Genomic DNA, 19,291 nt, shown 5'->3' with positions numbered 1-19,291 from the left:
TCCTATACCTGAGATGGTGAGGTTTCTTTTTACCAAATCCACGAGTTTCAACTTGAAATGTTGCCGACCAGTTCGATAATCTGTGGATTATCTGTTAACAAGTGTCACTTATGTGAGCGCTCAGCGATTCGCCCCTCGTAAAAAAAAGCATGGCCGCCTTCGCCTATATAGGTGTGGAAGCTGTTGTGAACACGAGACAGGCCACAGATTTGAAGGTATAGATAAGAAATTTGCCAAAATGGGACACATCACTGCTATCTTCTTCCAAAATTTCCAAGTAGCCATATTATAGACCACCTATGACACCGATAACATATTCTGTGTTCCTTGTTTCATCAAACATCACAATAAGGGCAGAAATACGGAACAACTATGTAACAGAAACATAGAAGTGAAGGAGCACAGCAATTCAGTTATGGCTCAAGATATTACTTGTGAAAAAGCGCTCTAGATATAGCTAAGGCTATTGTAATACTCCGGCAACCCTATAAAATGAAAATTTATAGTTATTTCTATTTCTTTTTATCGAAAAAATTGTTGGGGACACGCTACACTTCGCAATTCTGAGTCTGTAAACTATACACCTGAATTTACTCACTCATTTGCTTTTTGCTGATCTGGACCAAAACCTATTGATTCTGGTCATATTCGATTCAGCCATTTTCGAGCGAGATTAAAATTTTTTTTGGTTGTGCCTTGATTACTAAAGTTTACACGCTGCTCGGCCTTGTTGGTAAAAGTATTTGAACTTTTTTTAGACAGAGGATTTTCTCCAAATTAAGTATTGATCTGTGAGGTATCTTGTGGATCACAGATGAAGTAATTACTTATTGCCTCAAACTCCAGCAAGTGGGGTGTACAATACCACATTTCAATCGGTGAGGACTTAAGGCGTTATATTGTCCATCTATTCGTTTAAATATGTATTTGAAAAGCGGTTATAGTAGCTGCATGAGGCCAGAAATAAAGATTATTAAATTCATACATATATTCAATGATCTAAACTGAATATGGAGTCGTCAGCCGTCTGAACCTGTACTAAATGAGCAATAAGCACACATTGGCACATATATCCTAATGCTTGAAATCATCAAGCTGTATCTGGATGAACAGCATCCCTTCAACGAATTTTGGTTTTTTTAGCACTTTACCCCATTTGATTTGGATTTTGTTATTATCACTATACACTTATTTGCTCCAGGACTAGGACGCCAGAGATCAAATGAAAAGTGAAAGTATAATAATTGTTGAATCCTTGTAAAGTAGGCAACTAACCAATCAGTATCTTGAAGTTCGGGTGGAGTCGGATTAACTATCTGGTGCGCCATCTATTGGATATCCTTCGGAATGTTGCGTAAAATCAATCTCCCATTCGAATTTTCGATTCAGGGCAGTGTACCGCAGAAAGGACAATTTCCACCTAAAGACGTGTTCTTTGAAAAGCAGACCAAATAACATACTGTAATACAGTGAATAACATTGAACTCAATAAAGTTCACTGGTGAACAATTACCCATGAGTGGCGCCATCAATGCCTTGTTGCAGAAATGAAACTCTGTTTCCACATATTCCTACAATGATTTATTAATCTTCCATCTACTTGCAGGCCCGCAGCAGGGACAATCTAATGAGTACTAATAAGTTATAATCATGAGATTTTTTATTTGTAAATAGTCGGGAGATTTCTGCAAGGCACTCTTCTTCTAGGTCCTGGTCGCTCGAAGACCATAGAAGTCTCTAAATAGAGAAAGAGAAAGAGTCTTGTCTTGTCTCTGGTCTCTATGTCTGGGTTGTGACCACAGAACACTAATATAACCCCGAAGTTTGATAGATCAGTGAATAATGGTTCTTTAATCACCAGTGTTTGAATATTTGTATTCAATTTAATATCTCAATAGTCATAGACATTTCAATATTTCTCTAAAGCAATATCTTTACGTTCAGAGTTCTGTCTGTGGGTGTGACCAAGAAGTTTGATAAACAATCAGTGAATAGTTGCTCATAAATCACAAGTGATTTATGAAAATCCTCGAAATCGTCGATTTTCTGTATCGTCCCACTCCGTCACTCAATAACGAATAAAACAAAGATTAAATTTTTTTTTTATTTAAAAAATTCATAATTTAAAGTCTGTAAATATAACTACAACATTATTAGAACTCAAATAACCACGAAAAAAATTTCAATCTTCCTCAATTTGAAAATACACTCAAGAAAAATATAATTACAACATCGATTATTTTACATTTAAAGTGGAAAAAAAAAAATATGCTCCGCTCGAGAACCTGTCATATACCTACATCTACTTACTAATAATAAATTTGTACAAGACATCAATTTTGGTTGTCGACTATACATAATATTTATATCTTATTGGTTCAATGTTCCCAAGAAGTTTCATGAATAAAATAAATGTGGGATATATCGAAAGGGCCTCACTGTAAAAACCATATTTAACATTTTCGTAAAATTGCATCCTCAAAAACGAGTCAAGAAATAAAAAATTCTCCGGAGACTTGCACCATGAAATTGAAATTATATATCACTCATCCATTCTCATTTTCATAATCGATTTTCGCGTAGTTATTAGATCTTTGTACAGCACTTTGTGTTTCCCATCGAAGGGTTCAATTCTGATGGACCCATCGATAGGAAATTCCGTTCTCATGGATAAAAATATTTCGGATTCGTCCTCGACGTTGATCAATTCACGGCATCGGTGATGGTTTGCCGCCAGGTGGCGTGGAAGGGTATTTTAAGTATTTTCACCCTCGTCGACGGCAGGCTCTGCAGCAGCAACTTCTGGAGTCCGGGCAGCGCCAGTATCTCCACCTGGGGCGGATCCAACGCGGGCGGTATCTCGCTGTTGTCGTCTGAAATGAGGGGAACGGGTTTCAAGACCGGTATGCTGTCCCCGTTCCCAATAACCTTCTTCTCCTTCTTCTCTTTCTTCTCCTTCTTATCCGGTTCCTCGCACTGATCGACGAACAACTCCGTCACCCGCAGCAGTTCCAGCGTCACGCCCCATACGAAATGCGACAACGACTTCTGCAGCCTCAACACACCACCCAGGACCATGTGGTTGGTGGTCGCGCTCTGAGATATGTAAGTCGGGATGATCAACAGTTTCTTGATGTTCTTACAGGCGCCCAGGGCCTTGTCGAAACCCGCCTTTATGTCGAAATTGACCAGTTCCAACTGTTCCAGCTGGTCCATATCCTTAACGGCCTCGAAGATCTCGAAGGTGTGACAGTTCCCCTGCCCCTTCTCCAGCCTCAACTTCTCGAGCTTCCCGAGTTTCGACAGGATGTCCTTCCCGAAGTTCTCCGGGAAATCGGTGCACTCTCCCAGGTCCAGACTTTCCAGATTGGTCAGTTCCGCGATCACCTCCAACTTCATCGTGTTCAGGTCTCTTATAGAGGTCAACGACAGGATCTTGAGATTCGTCAGGGATCTGAGGGAATCTATGTCGGATTTGAGCGTCAACCCGGTGGTCGATTTGAGGCGCAGCTCTCGGAGATTCTCCCACTTGTCCAGACCCTCCAAGTTCATTGTTTCGCACCTTATGGTTACGGCGTTCACCACCTCCAGTTTGGGGTTGGTTTCGGTCAGGTTCTCCACCACCGACGCCGGACACCTGCACAGTTCGATTTTTCTCAATGTATCGACCTGAAAAAGAATGAGAATTTTCACAAAATCAACATATAATGCATCTTAACTTCGGTTAAGTCTTTTTTGGTTTCTTAACCCTCCTCGATTCACTTCATGAACAAAGCAGATTTCAATGAAAGAAAGAGTTCGTTTGAACCCCTTAAAAGGAGTATTTAACTAAGAGTAGTTTGAATTTAACGGACGCTTAAATTTATTCCCAGTTGCATGACTGTGGCTTAAGTAAGGGAACCTTAAATTTTTCTATATAGTGATATTTCAGTTTTTGTTAGGGTGCAACTTCATCCTAGTCCAATAGAGCCATTTTATTGACTGGCCGGTTGCGCATGATTGTTGTCATTTCATTAACTAACTAACTAATGTCCTGTCAGTCAGTTTCAAGTAAATTATTATATTATAAGGATTGTCAAATAAAAAAAACTCAACATATTCTCCTCTTAATTGGATACATTTATTACAGCGAACCTGCAACGTCTCTAGACTTTTCAAAACAAAAATGTTTCTTCTTGTTCTGCAAACCAGACCTCCACAGCTTTTATAACCTCCTCGTTGGAAGAAAATTTACGACCTTTCAAACTTTTTTCAGTTGTGGAAAGAGATGATAGTCGGATGGAGCCAAATCTGGTGAATAAGGGGGATGTTTTATTAATTCAAACCCTAAATAACGAATTTTCTGCATGGCAACATGACATTTGTGTGCAGGGGCGTTATCCTGCAAAAACAAAACACCTTTCGATAGCTTTTCGAGTTTTTTCCTTTAATTTTTCCCGTAGAGTGGTCAATTATGTCGAATAGTGATCTCCGGTTATTGTTCTACCCTTATCCAAAAAATCAATCATGATTACTCCATGGCAATCCCAAAAAACTGAAGCAAGAACTTTTCCAGTAGATTTTTGGACACGAATCTTTTTAGGTCTTGGAGAACCAGAGTGTCGCCATTCCATCGATTGTTGCTTTGTTTCTGGATCGTAGAAATGTACCCAAGTTCCATCCATAGTAACAATTCGGTTTGAGAACATCTACATCTTTTTCAAATCGAGCACAGATCGAAGGTGATGCTTCTACCCTTGCACGCTTTTGGTCAACATTCAAACATTTGGGGATCCATTTTGCAGAAACTTTATGATGAGCGCGTTCGTATGAAATATTCAACGCTTCAGATATCCGTTTTAGCCCAATTCGGCGGTATGATAAAGTAATCTCATGAACTGCATCGATATTTTCGGGGATTGACACAGAAACTGGCCTTTCTGCTCGGTCATCATCTTCAATGGAAAATTTTCCTCTTTTGAAGCTTGCAGTCCAATTTTCCACTGTCGCATACGAAGGATATTGATCACCAAGGGTATCAAGTATATCTTCGTAAATCTGCTTACCTCTTAACCCTTTTAAATACAGGTACTTGATGATGGCTCGATACTCCAATTTTTTGATTTTCATGATTTCGGTGGACATCTTTTTTCTTTTAACTTATTGCATAACTCTGGTTTACTTTTTTGACCTCAAACTTCACACTAATGTCCAGTTTCATAATCAAATTTAAAGTCACTTTAAGCGTAAAGCTTCCTTTAGTGTCATTTTTACGTCCAGTTTCATAATCAAATTTGAGGCCACTTTAAGCTTAAAGCTTCCTTTTGTGTCAATTTTAGTAGGGTTAAAGGAAGCTCTGAAATTATAGCGACTTTAGGTTTAATTATGAAACCGGCTGTTAGTAGGGAAGCTTTAAAATTAAAGCGACTTTAGGTTTGTTTAGGAACCGGCTGTTACATTTCTAATTAGTTATAGTTCGTTGCTGTGGTAACGCAATATTTTTTATATGCGTGGAACTGGTCTAGGCTAACTAGATATCAATGCATCCTCTTATGTACAACACTTGTCTTATGAGAATTTGTAATTTTTAGATGGATCTTAATAATAATGAAAGACGTTTTATTATTGTTGGAGAGGAACGTGAAGAAAATGTCCCTGTTAGTACGAATACGGTGGATGATTGCCAAGCAGGTGGTGGTAATCGGCAAAGGGCACCCAACTTCTCAAAAGAAGAAAAAAGTTTGTTGCTAACTCAAGTATATGATTTGATACTCAAAATTGAAAATTAAAAAACTGATGGCATTACAATATAGGCAAACTGAAAGGTTCTGCAGCCAGTTCAACAAATTATTTTAGGTTAGAATCCCGTCCTCAAATATTTAAGTGGACATTACAAGAGCACTTAAATTTGAGGTTAGCTTCAACTATAAACGACAGTTAACAGCTGGTGCAACGTAATTTAAGTTAAGGGTTCATTTTAAGGGACACTTAACACTAGGTGTGTTTGGTGAAACTGGCTCTTATTCAATACAAGCTTGAGGTGCCTACAGATTACTCTGACATAATGCGCATGATTCAAAAATCTAACATGGGATTTTGCCCGGAAGCTTTCAAATAGATAGATTTTTGAATCATGCGCATTATGACGTGGTCCCACGTCACGTCAGAGTAATCTGTAGGCACGTTTAACGTTAAGCCTGACTTATTTCTCTGATTTCTATAGCAATCACTGAAATAAGAATGACTCGCGAACCGGCATGAATGTCGTATATCTCACCTTTCCTATATTGCTGGAAAACTCCGGCCAAATGTCGTCGCAGTTGGTCAGCAGCATCTTGCGCAAATCCAACTGCGCAGTTCCGTGCTTCTGCAGGGTGTTCGCCAGTCCTTCGAACGAATGCACCTGCGAATTCTTCATCCTGACGGTGCGCCACAGCGAAGGATGACTGGCGATGTCCCGCCACATAGTACAAACGCAGCCGGCCCGCAGTAGATCCTGAACTTTCAGATATTGGAAAACGTGCAGCAGCGTGTTGTAGCCGTAGGACAGGTTCTGGAGGTAGTTACCCATGAACAGGGACTCCCCGGTCTTCTCGTTCGACTGGTTCGTGATGTTGTTCAGCTTTATCGTCTTCTTTTTCGCCGTTGCGTTCGTCTTTATCGACGATTCGCTCGTCACCGGCCTGGAAGAATGACAATATGCGTATTGCGTTATTTTCGATGCGTCATCTGGACGTTCGTACGTTTACATCACATATACGGGGTGTCTCGTCTGAGACACATCGTATTTTATAACGTGCAAGTAGGCTATGGGATCATGAAGGTTGATATTTACTGTCTAAACGTGTCTCTCACATACGGTTCTATAAAAACACTTTGCAACATGAATTTTTGTCAAATTTTAAAGATAATAACCAAAGATGTTAAAGTGAGCTGTACGTTCAAGCACAGAACATCAAACTTAAAAATTCCATAGCCTACTTGACGACTGATTTCTTTAAACGCACGCCACCTACTTCTTACTGTTTTTTTTTTCAAAATCCCTCAATTTCTGTTGGGGAAGCAACCCAAATTTTTGTATATGCGATGCGGCTCTTGTTTTTCTATTTTGAATATGATCGAGTAGTTAATTAAATACTTTGATTGAAAACGATATTATTTTCCGAAGATATTATTCAATATTGCATTTGTTTGATGCAATTTCTGTTAAATTTTGTGTTTCCAGTCTTGTTGTTTCTACAGAGAAATTTCCCAATTCCTTTGAAATAAAGAACTTAAGTCGAAACTAGATAAGTTAGATTTTATTTTGAGAACTTTAGTGGGGGTAGCTTTTGACGCTAGTGGGTTGAAATTGGGAATTAAAGGATTGAAGGATTTTGGATTTTCTAATTACCCTAACAACATAAGAAATGAAGAATTTCCATCATGATATTTAATTTTTCGAGCTTTAAGTGAAGTTGCCTGAAGATTTGATGAATCAAAGATTGAATCAGCATTCACAACTTATTACTTGGGGCTAGTTTATCAGTCACACGGTACCAACACTTCCAGGTCGAAATTTTATCTGCCTGTTGAGTATTTATTTACAGCCTCGATATTTTGGAGCAACAGAAATGACTACAGTCTCGTTCAGTAATGTTTGAGAAAATAGCCCTAAGAAGACTGATGTTTTGAACTTCTTAATCGGATAATTTGATGTGATTATCATTTTCATTCTATTCTTTAAAAGAATTTTTTTGTTGCACCATCGATTACTTTCGAGATGTCTTACATGTTAAAATGGAATTTAGAAGAAAAACCTATTAGAAATAAAGAGAAAAATAAAGTGACTGAAAGCAAAAAATTTTAGCGTCACACTGTAGCGTGACGATTCGCTAAAAAGTATTAAAAACTAAATAAGAAATGGAATTTGAAGAATAGTCATATGTTTGCTTTGTATATTTATATTTGTCGTCATAAATATAACCATACGATATATGGTTCCTCAAAACAGACATACAATATTAGATAACAAAAAATATGACACAGGGTGTTTATGAAAATGGGTTATAAAATTTGACAGATAACCAAAGTTTCAAATTATCAACTGGAAAGTAACAAATCCAAGACCCAAGGGTGTAAAATTTTCCTTCTCTGGAATTTAAAAATTAGGATGTCGCTAATTTCTCTTGTTTCATCTATAGCACAGGCGAAAAGCTTCTACAGGTAGTCCAGATTGACTAATGTGCCATCCAAAAATTCGTTGTCAAACTGAAATTTTGACAGATGACGTTTTGCGTTGGAACACCAAACATAAAATGTCAATTAGGCGATGTCGCGCAAAAAATTTAATTCTAATCCACTAACTCGACTTAGGGTGGGTTTCTGCAAACTGAGACCTAAGATAGGGACTAATCTAATTGGTAGACGATGTTCACGTGTTTGCCAGGCGCACATAAAGATTGTTCAATTTCTTAGGTCTTAGAAGATCTGCATGTACCCACTGCAACTTGTCAGTTATAATTTAGCGAACAAATCCACGTCATTTTGACAGAAAGTGAGGTTAACAGCTGTAATCTACAAGGGTGGGTATACCGGTTAAACTCATAAACCAGAGTGGTGTTTTTTGCCTCAGAATTTAAGAAATTCATTTCATTATGATTATTTGAGGTGGATCTATGGGTACTTGTAGGTTAAACATCAACATCGATCACCTGGAGGAGTTTTTTGTCTGTGATACTGATGAATGAAGAGAAATTAACGACATGCAGACAAAAATATTTAAGTTCCAGAAAAATAACACTTTGTTGTCCTGAGATTAATTTTTTCTATATGCTTGCATTCATTCTGCATTTTTTTACGTTCAAGTCGAAGTTTCACACCTTTTCAATGATTACATAGAGCTTTTTTCACATGTTCTCATGAAGGTAGCCTAGAATTTGATGTGAATAAAGCAAGTTTATATAAACTGACTGCCCTTTTTACTAATACCTCGATATGACTTTTTCCATATGAATCAGGACAAAAATCTAAATTAATTGATTGATGACTACTATTTTTCAACGTCCTTTTCTATTGATTCGACCCACTTCTTTATTTTTTTACTTCATAAATACATATATGAATATGTTCATTATTCTAGTTACAGGCCTTGCCTTAACATTCATTATTTAATGAAAATACCTACAATTCAAGTTGAGGACTGTCAAATTTCCTAACCTCACTTTCAACAACACCCCGGATAATATGACAGCTGACAACTATGACTTCGCCTATGCTTGGGTTATAGCTGCGACCTAACAATGGGATACAACTCTCATTTTACCTTTACTTCGAAGCAAAATGAAGGTAAGATAAAAACTTACGGATCACTTGAACATAAATCTATGTTTTGTACTAAAGGTTTAACGTCTTCGTCCACGACTTCCATACGCTCGACGTTCTTAAGAGCGGACTCGGAGGTTTGGGAATTTTCAGGTTTGGATGGGGAGACGGGCTCGGTTTTCACCGCCGTGGCAACGTCGGCCGTTTGCCCTGGTATCAGATCGACGGTTTCGTGCACCTGGGGCGGCTGCGAACTTCTCGCCCCCACGGTGGGCGAAACGGACACGATGTTATACTTCGGTATGATCAGGAATTTCCTGCCGGCCAGATATTCGACGTACTGCGGCCTGGCCGGTCCGGAGAGTTCGTTCGGGCACCTCTGCTGACTGTCGACCTGTATCCTAGAGTTCTGGGGTAGCCAGGAGGTGACGTGTCCGAGGATGCTGGAATTTTCGGCCGTTTCCGCCGCCCTGTCGGCCTGTTCTTCGTCTTGGTCGACCGTAGGGGCGACTACGGTCGGATCGGCGTCGGCCTCCGGACTTTTCGGTATTCTCTGCAGCTTCGGCAACGCCGTCGGCTGGGCGGTGACGGATTGCAGGGCTGTGATTGGCGTGAGAGGTGGCGGCGCTATACCGGTCGACATATTTTGACCCCCCTGTTCGAGCTGGCAATTCTGTGGAACAAATAAAAAACAATATTATTCTTTTTTATATTCCACGGAGTTGCAATGCTTTCAGTGCACGCCACCTCTATAGCCATATGTACTCATCAGTATGCTCCCCAAAAAACGACCACGGCCGAACCGCCCGCGATTTATTGAAAAAAAATTCGTAGAGCTCAATAAAAAATTGATATTTGAAATTTGGTTTCTCCGTACAGCTCTAACAACGGCAGTACATAGAGAGTATGGTACCCTTCGTGCTTTTTTTCGAAGCATACTGATAATACACACCACGTTGACAGAAATCCTCAAATAATTGAACTACTCATTCAATATTCTACATTTGCATTTCGAAATACCTACTAGAAGAAATTAACACGATTTTAAATGCTGGGGAATTCTCCCATTTTGGGTTCGCTGTAGACTCTGTTCAAATTCATATTTCAAAAATAACATATCGTTTCACGTGCACATATTGGCAACAACTGACTTTTCAAAGATAGACAGATCGAAAGAGACTTACAACCGTCACAGAATAAGGTTATATTCTGTTTATCAGATAACAGCTGGTGATTTTCGAGAAGCCATCTTCGATAACTAGATCTACGTCTGTTGTCCTTCATTTAAAATCTCCATATTTATTTTTTTTAGAATACTTGAAATGAGTTCCTTAGGGAAAAGATTGAAATGATGCGTTTGAAATGCGAAGTTTTGTATTTCATAAAAAAAACTTTTGGTCTGAAAGAGAATTCCCCATTATGGAACATTTTTGGTCTGTAGACGTAGTAGTGTTCTATTAGAAAATAAACCATGCTTATATTAGCTTTGTTCGCCATGTCAATTTATTCATCCTCAGTGGGAATTTTTGACCCTTTACCGGTTCAGACAGAGACTATATGATTACGACTCCATCTTTTTCCCCCTTGCATCAACATAAAACAACCATATGTATTATAAGAAACACCATATGGTAACCTAAACCGATGAAGGATTAATTTCTACCAATGCAAGAACGAAAAACAGTCTGGTATCACCTGCAAACATAGGATTATTCTTCCTGAAATAGTACAAATGTCAATTTCTAGGTTAGGCGTCTAGCCAGATCTCTACCGGAAGTAAGCAAGATCCTGATAACTGAACTCTCGGGATCTGGGCTTCCCAATTTCCTCAGAAATCCGTTCCTTAAAATCTGGTAGATGTAAACCCAAAATACTGCGATGCGTCATGATTGTAAGACGAATAACTTATGGGACAGTAGTCTGGTTTTCTGAGGCAGATCGAAAAAAAAAAGAAAATACTTCACAAGGTACAAGGGCCTGAGTGTGCACCACTATAACTATGAAAATTCAGTGGGGGAAAAAGAGGAATCTTCTGTTCGCCTGATCACATTGTAAGTGTAGAATACCTTGGAAGAGAAAATATCAGTAGGATCTAGGTCTTTGCCTGCTTGAAACCCTTCCATACTGGAGTTCATTAGGGCTAAGGAGCAGGGCAAGCTGTAGATGGCGCAGTGAACTATAATACCCAAAACTATACACCATCAAGCATGGGATTATTCTTCTATGCAGAATTGCACCGCCAACAAAGCTAATAACAAAATTTCGCTGTGGTATTCGATAATTATCCCACATTCGTTTCATTTTTCATACCTATAGTTCAATGTTTTCCAATAAAAATCGAGTTTTTACCTCAAAGGTGAAACGATCCATGATAATCATACCGCAACGGTTCATGAACTATTTTTGTTTTATTTCGGATCATTCTCCAGCGAAAATTGTCCCAAATGAATCCATACTTGCGAATCATTCAAGAGAATCTTCGGAGACTTCTCGAATTGATTGTGATAAAACAAAACCCTCCACTTTTTAGTAATAACAAAGTCACTACTTAGTTTACAGACCAGATAGTCGTTTCACATTTGGCAGAATTTTCAACGAATCGATTTTCCAATAAGAATAAAACGTGTTCGATGCTACTACCATGTACTACCTATGAGAGGAAAACTGTCAACAGAGGGGACGCGGACCACCCAGTAAAAGAACTCAATACTTTGAGGCCAACGTCGATCATAAAAGGAATTCGCAAATTTCAAAGTCATTTCGTGAAAATTTTGGCAGAAAATGCCACTGAATTAGCATCAGTTTTAGAGTTGGTACTCACTTGAACAACCAATGGGATTCGAACGTTTTTTTTACTATCAATGTGCAATGTTGGAAGGAGTTCTTTTTTTCAGGTCCTCAGGCCCAAATGATGGAACGTCAATTTAGACTCAACGCCCCATCAAAATTTAAAACTGTAATTTTTTAAGGCGATAATGGAGGATCAAAATTTTAATGGGGCATTAAACTTTAACGTATTCTCCTGCAATTGGGAGTAAATGTTCCAAAAATAAACCCATCACTGGAAATTTATTAAAAGGCGTTCCTAAACTCGTCCGTTTTAGATAAATCTCATCAGCAACACAGATACATTAAAATTTCAGCTCAGTAATTGATTTTCGACTGTCTTCAGGCTACTTTTTCCACCAAGGACAAACAAAAACCAAGGACGTCAAATCGCGCGTTTTCAGTGGACAGTTGACTAAATTAACCGTTTCTCGTTAACGGTGAATCAGGTATAAGAAAAAAGTAAAAAACGAAGAATAAAGTAGTAATTTTTCACGTTTCATAATTTTTGGCGATGGACAAACAGAATTCGATTAAATTCCGCCACAGCTGCAAAAATCCCAACGGGACTGTTCAAGGGGATACCATTTCTGAAACTGATGCCTTTTTCATTTTAACGACCCACTAATTTCGTGAAAAACAACCTCGTATGCCTCCCAAGCATCTCACTCTAACCGGGTAGCATTTTATTGGGATTTTTCTGTTTTACCAACTGACCTTGCATACGTAGTTCGGTATGTTTATGTTGGCCAGCATACCAACGCATTCGTTGTGGTACAAACATAGACATACGCGACACTGTAACGTCGGCACGAAACCCTGGACACCTGGGCATCTTATCGAACAAGGCTGACACGGCTTGTTTGGAATATCGACGCTGCTACCAGAGCTGGAAAGGTAATCAGGTGAGGGAAAACGGACACAGAGGAATGAGGACAGGATCTAATAAAAAAATACCAATTTCGATATAGAAAATAATGCTGCTCTCCACACATTGACTTCAGATTTATAGATTTTTCTCTGAATCGCTAAGAGAAACTGTTTTATTTCTTGTTTCAAGTTTTTGTGAAATCTGAATAAAGTAATATGAGGATATCAATATACACCGCTCAAAAACTGAAGTGGATGATTTTCGTACAACTAATATATAATATAAGGAAAACAAACAAGGTTTTCTATACAGGGCGAGTCTTCGACAAACAACGTTTTTGTATGCAGGGCGAGTCTTTGATTCGTACAAATATTTCAACAGTAGATTCTTGAGGTCAAAAGAAACACCTTTTTCCAATAACATTTTTTCCGATTCGGCCCTGATAAAAAGATATAGCCATTTTAAGTTTTCATAATGAGCTGTGCCACCCCTGGAAAAACAAAATTCCCTTCAGAATAACTAGCTAAATCTGTGACACTACACATTTGTGGATATTTTAAACAGAGTTGTATTCAGCCAAAGTACCCAATTTTTCAAATTTCACGGATACTTTTTAATTTTTGAGGATCAAATTACTCGAAAACGGCGCATTATACGAGAAAATGCGAAGAATACTTTTATGTCACAAAACGTTCAAATATACCTTAGAAAGAGTCCAACTTAGTTTCAAGAGTTTTTTTTTATATTTTTATGGTAAGTAATGGTCATAATGAGAAAACTGGAAGACGTGGGTGATATCTTGTGTTCGAAAAAGATTCATCAAATAAATGAAAAACTATATTCCGAAATTCATTTCATTTCATAAAACCGTTTGTGAGATACTCGTAGAACTAAAAATAACATTTTTTTACGGTTTTTCAACACCCTGTATCTTTTGAACTGAGACGAATCGGACAAAATGGCAAAGGAAAAATGTGTTTCTTTGTATCCCAAGAATCTACTGTTAAAATTTTTGTACGAGTCAAAGACTCACCCTGTATATCTATGTTCCGGCTTGCTTGACCAGAAACTATCCTACCGCTAGCTTGCCTGAATGAGATGATAATTCGGGATGCTGTGAAGGTATTTCGTGGTGCAGTTAACCGTATTGGCCGATCTTGTACGACGGTTGCAGCTCTTACTCTTCAACCTATATACAGCACTTTTACTAGTACGATAGCGATTCCACGCTCTACTAACTTCAATTTGCGAGACAGTTAGCAACTTCTAGTTGAGTTGAACCTTCGTTTAAACAAGACACTAAAATTGTTCAAGTTGGAAGACTTCTCAACACATTTTAACTCGTGTCAATTAATACACAATTAATGCTACTTAATAAAGCCATTTAGTGTCATGAGGGCCATATTATGTGTGCGGTATGTAAAGCAACTCTGAAAATTTCGATTGAAAAAAGTAACTTCTCTCGAATACCAACTTCAATTTTTGAGCAGTGTATTCTTTTTAGATGTCAACATCCCCATTTTTTTTATGTAGATTCAAAAATTATTACTGCCCTCAAAACAAAAATTCACAGATCTGCAAGATGCAAGAAAAGAATTTAGCTACTGGACTTTCTGTAATAAGAAAATACCGACATTGACTACTGATATGACCAAGGTAATCAACATACTCTCAAAAGCTTAAAAAATCTGAAAAAATTAAATAAAATTCACTTACTTTTGAGACCATTTGTTAGATTTTCTTGGTGTTGCTTTCTTACCAACCATCGGAGACGTCTCTTCACTTACTGATGATACCTGCTTATTCTGAGCCGTCTGTTTTTTTTCAGTTTTCGATTTGGCATTCAATTTCACCTGGAATATACGCTTTTTACCCTTTTTGTTCATTCATTATTCACTCACAATAATTGTTAGATTATGACATTGTCAAATCCATTCAACCATGGAACACAGAATGATTTTTGAAAATTTACCTTCAATGGAGGGGATTTGGTATTTTTTCCTTCATTTCCGCTATCCGAGGAGTTCGTAGTCTGAAAGTAAATCGTTTTCTCAAATTGGGAAGTAGATTCAAATTAATAATCTAATAATAAAGGATAAAATAACTACACCACTCCTTTCCCAATTATCATACTCACTTTGGTGGTTGAAGAAGCTGCTTTCGATGATTTCGATTTTACATCTTCTACACTATCAGCTTTCGATGAGTTTAGTTTAGGAGATGCAATTTTTGGTGTAGACGATGTTTCAAGTTTGGGACTCAATACTTTAGCGTTCGTTAATTTTGGACTAGCAACTTTAGGACTTGATATTTTCTTGAGTTTCAAAGCTGCTGCCTTCTTTACTGCTGGTGTATTGGCACCCCCAGACTGTAAACAAAATTAAATTTCACTACACAACTAACTGAGAGACCTTTACACACCGTTTTATTATTTTCATCTCTGTTCAGATTATATGAGAAGTTTTATGACCTAAGCAAGATTCGAAGTTATTTATAGACTTTTCGAAACACCCAGGAAGGATTAATTCGTTTTGCAAGTATCAAAATGTAAATTCTGCTAAAGAAAAATTCATTCATTCGTGAGTTTTTTGAAATTTCAGAAGTCTGTAGAGAGGAAAAATTCTTTTCATCCCACAACTTACTACTTGATCAAAATCCACAATTTCTTCCCGTATTCGATCACTGGCAAAAAAATCAATATGCACAGAAACATCACTTTGTTCATTTTCGAGACAATGGAAACTAATTTCAGGAATGGAGATTTCGGGATTCCGACATCGATGTTGCAAAATATTTTCACGATTTTCAAGCAGTACTTTATCTCTGGCTATCAGTTGGGTTTCGAGAAATTCCAACTTTCTTTCAAGGGCGAAAAATTCCATTTTCAGTCTATTATTTAGATGCTTCAATTCCAGCATATCGAAATCATAACAGCCGGCAAAAGATTTGGGAACCTTGTCGAAAGAAAACAAACATTTCCCGCAAAAGAGGAACTGCTCTCTTTTCTCGTTTGCCTTTGGCTCAGCAGAAAATTGATTCAAACATTTTCTGTGTGAGGCAATGCCGCAACCATCACAAAAGTACACCGATCTAGAGTTAAATCCTTTATCACACTCAGGGCAAGGAGGCATTTCAAAATAATATTCAAAAACCATAACAAAAACAAAAATTACATAATTGGTAATCATTCAATGATTCTCTGGAATATTAAAATCGATCAAATGGAAACACATTGCACACATGTACATCAGAACCTTTGTCAGCAAAAAGTTATCAGTTGGTTGTAATCTTTCTTGTTTTTTAGCTGTACATTCGTTCCACGTGAATTCAAATATTACTCAATATGAAGTTGTTATGATGAAACAATGAGAAAATTCAATTGAATTAATTGCAGGTAACAATTGAAAAAAATAGAAAAAATTTCGCATTTTTTGTGGGCTCTATGCTGAGGCCACATTCTGTCAGGCGAGACAAAATAATTTCATATCATCCTACTTTCAAGTGAATGAAATATACTCGTACCAAGAATTATTGTCCTTGAAGAAGGCCTTGAAATTCTTGATGCAACTTAATTTGTAAATGCAAAAATAAACTTATAATTTTTGTAGTTTAATCATAGGAATGATTTATGAATAAAACAACAGAAATTATCAATGAACTCTTGTATTTACAAATTAAGCTGTGTCCAGACTTTCAAGGTCAATCATTCTTAGAGCGAGTTTATATTCTTAACAAATATGAAAACTCCACTCAATTTTGATTTTATCAACAAAGTCTGTAAAAGACGACTCCATTGCAAAATGCATAATAATTAAAAAAATATAATTTTATTCAGATTTATTAACATGTAACTATTTAACTATCATTCAATGATGTCACATGTCTACCACCATTTTTATTGACCAGAGGTTAGGTTACGTTATGATAAAATTTATCAATATCATGCAATGAAGTCACATGTTTAGCTGCCATTTTTGATTACCAGAAAAGCTTGTAATTTTGCACAATACGTGCAATCAAAGTTTTGAATTGCCCCTTAAAGAACACCATGATTCCTAGACCTTAAAAAAATGAGATTTCACAGACTTTAATTTTCAGAGTCGTAAAAATCACATCCATTAATTTCATCCTGTTTTTAGTAATATAAATATACACCTTGCTATAGAAAAATAAAACTGCGACAAAGAATGGGATAGCTCGTTACGTTTTCACTTTGAGTTTTGAGGTTATACCAATAAACCCAAGTCACCAAATCATACAACAGAATAAAATGAAAACTAACCTTAATTTTGGCATCTCTAATCACTTCTTTTTCTGGATCATTCACACCTAAAGGTTCTTTGAAAAATGTGAAATCTTCAATAGAAAGTTCGCTATTGGTGTGATCCAAATGTTCCGCAACCTCCCTCATAGACCTCAACTTTTTTCCCTCAGGTGAATAGTAATAAATATCACCATTTCTCTTCCCTGCAATATCCCCTCCGATAGATCTCCATACTAATTCACGCTTCCAACCAATCTTGAATGGTTTTAGGAAGTTGGGATTTCCCATATCTATTGAGCTTGTTTTTACCCTTTTGGGTATAGGGCTACTTATATCTGATAATTCAGGTTCTATCCTTTCTATGATTGTGCTTTTTTCTCTTTCTCCATTTTCAGTGAATGATTTGGATGTTTTTACTGAAGGAGAAATGGCTATATCACTGTAACGCTTGTTTGGAATCCTGGCTCGCTTTCCTTTCCCAAATACATCATTTACAGGTATGCTCATAATGGGATCTTTCTCCTCTGAAAGAAAAAAATTTGCTAGAAGCTTACCTACATCTGTGAAACTGCGATATTTTCACCCTCCGCCGTTTGAATAACTAAACCCAATAGTTTATTCATTACATTAATATCTTTCATAATTTGAAACACGCAGATGAATAAGAGCAAACATCATACCCATATGGTCTATAAAATAACCTAAATTTTCAATCATTTACAATAATTACATTGTCGAGATGAACAATGTATTAATGAACCATAACATATTTAGAATTTTAGAAAAGAATTATTATCTGGCTTTTTAATAATCGCAAAAAGCTGATTCAAAGATAATCTCGAAGGTACCTTTTCGAATTTTTTTCTGGGGATTTTCATCTTCTATGATTTCCTTTGGTGGATCCACAGGTTCGTCAATATCATTTGGTTCTGTTTTCACTTCCTTAAGGACATCACTGAGTTTCCGTTTGAGATTTTTCTTCTCAGTTTTATTTTCAGAATCGTTCATCTCATCATGCATTTCATTTGTGTCCTCGCTAACATTTTCATTCGTTTTATCGTTAACAGTTTCTTCGGGTTCGGCTTCATCTTTCCCACTATTCTTGTCAATGATTTCTTCTTCAACAACTTCCTCAGTAATTATTTCTTCATTCTCTGATGTCTTTTCACCATTGGTTTCTGGTTCGGACGAGATCTTCTCCGAATTATTTTCCTTCGAAACTTCCATCATACATGTGTCTTGAATATGCTATTGTAAAATATGCTGCTATTTACACGTTGGATTTCACTTTAATAAATGTAACCGTATATTGAGTATGATGCGTCATTTGCACTCTATAAACTAGTAGCCACACTGGGGTATCGAAATTCACTAAATATACATCCGATACGTATTTGAGGCAGCGTCAGGAAAATTTGTTTGACAATTCAATTAAAGGATATTTGTTGCTTTCAAAGCAAATGCCCCGCATAAAATAATCAGTTATATATTTGTAAACTAACGTCGATAAACCTTTGCATCAAAGGACTCTTTGACCACAGAAATAAATTATTGACATTCCACTAATCATCCCGCTTCTTTTCCAACATAGAATAGTTCATTTTTGTGTATTGCGGCTTCAGTCAAATGAAAAAAAAATTATCTTCAAGCCACCTGGTGGCGAAATTAACAAACGCGACAAGTAGGTTTTAAATTCATAAACTTCTGTTTGTGAGAAATTCAATATGCTTGGAAGTTAATTTTCTCGTTTAAATTTACATATTCAATTTGATGAATGAGCTCAAATGTCGAAATCCAAAGCGTTTTGGTGTATATAGATGTGATAATTGTGCCAATGCTAAAGGTAAGAGAAAATTGAGCTTTTCAATATATCTGGTTGCAAGATATGTTCCTTTAATTCTAATAATTCTGGACTTTCACTTCCTCTCGATTATATCGACACATTTCTCATCGTTATGATTTTAAAATCAATATCAACTTTCGTCGGACCAATAAAACAAGCATAATGCAACATTTTAGCACTTGAGAAGATAAGATAAGGGGTTATT

General features: G+C 37.0%; 1 protein-coding gene across 2 annotated transcripts; it reads right to left on the bottom strand.

Annotated features, from left to right (window-relative positions):
• Positions 1-2,090: 2,090 nt before the first annotated feature.
• Positions 2,091-18,794, bottom strand: LOC123310003. Of its 2 annotated transcripts, XM_044893358.1 has the most exons (9): positions 18,092-18,794; positions 17,262-17,767; positions 15,117-15,347; positions 14,952-15,011; positions 14,696-14,832; positions 12,826-12,997; positions 9,324-9,955; positions 6,257-6,662; positions 2,091-3,669 (listed from the first exon to the last, which is right to left on the bottom strand). In XM_044893358.1, the coding sequence occupies exons 1-9, from the start codon at positions 18,471-18,473 to the stop codon at positions 2,704-2,706; spliced, it is 3,492 nt and encodes a 1,163-aa protein (XP_044749293.1). In that variant the 5' UTR covers positions 18,474-18,794; the 3' UTR covers positions 2,091-2,703. The 2 variants fall into 2 exon arrangements, with proteins under 2 accessions (XP_044749293.1, XP_044749294.1); XM_044893359.1 differs by lacking the exons at positions 17,262-17,767; positions 18,092-18,794 and adding an exon at positions 15,622-16,206.
• Between the last annotated feature and the right edge of the window lie 497 nt (positions 18,795-19,291).

The sequence above is a fragment of the Coccinella septempunctata genome, chromosome 3 (assembly GCF_907165205.1).
Source record: "Coccinella septempunctata chromosome 3, icCocSept1.1, whole genome shotgun sequence".
Taxonomy (NCBI): domain Eukaryota; kingdom Metazoa; phylum Arthropoda; class Insecta; order Coleoptera; family Coccinellidae; genus Coccinella; species Coccinella septempunctata.
Note: the sequence above shows the minus strand (reverse complement) of the source record. Positions and strands in the feature narration are given on the sequence as shown.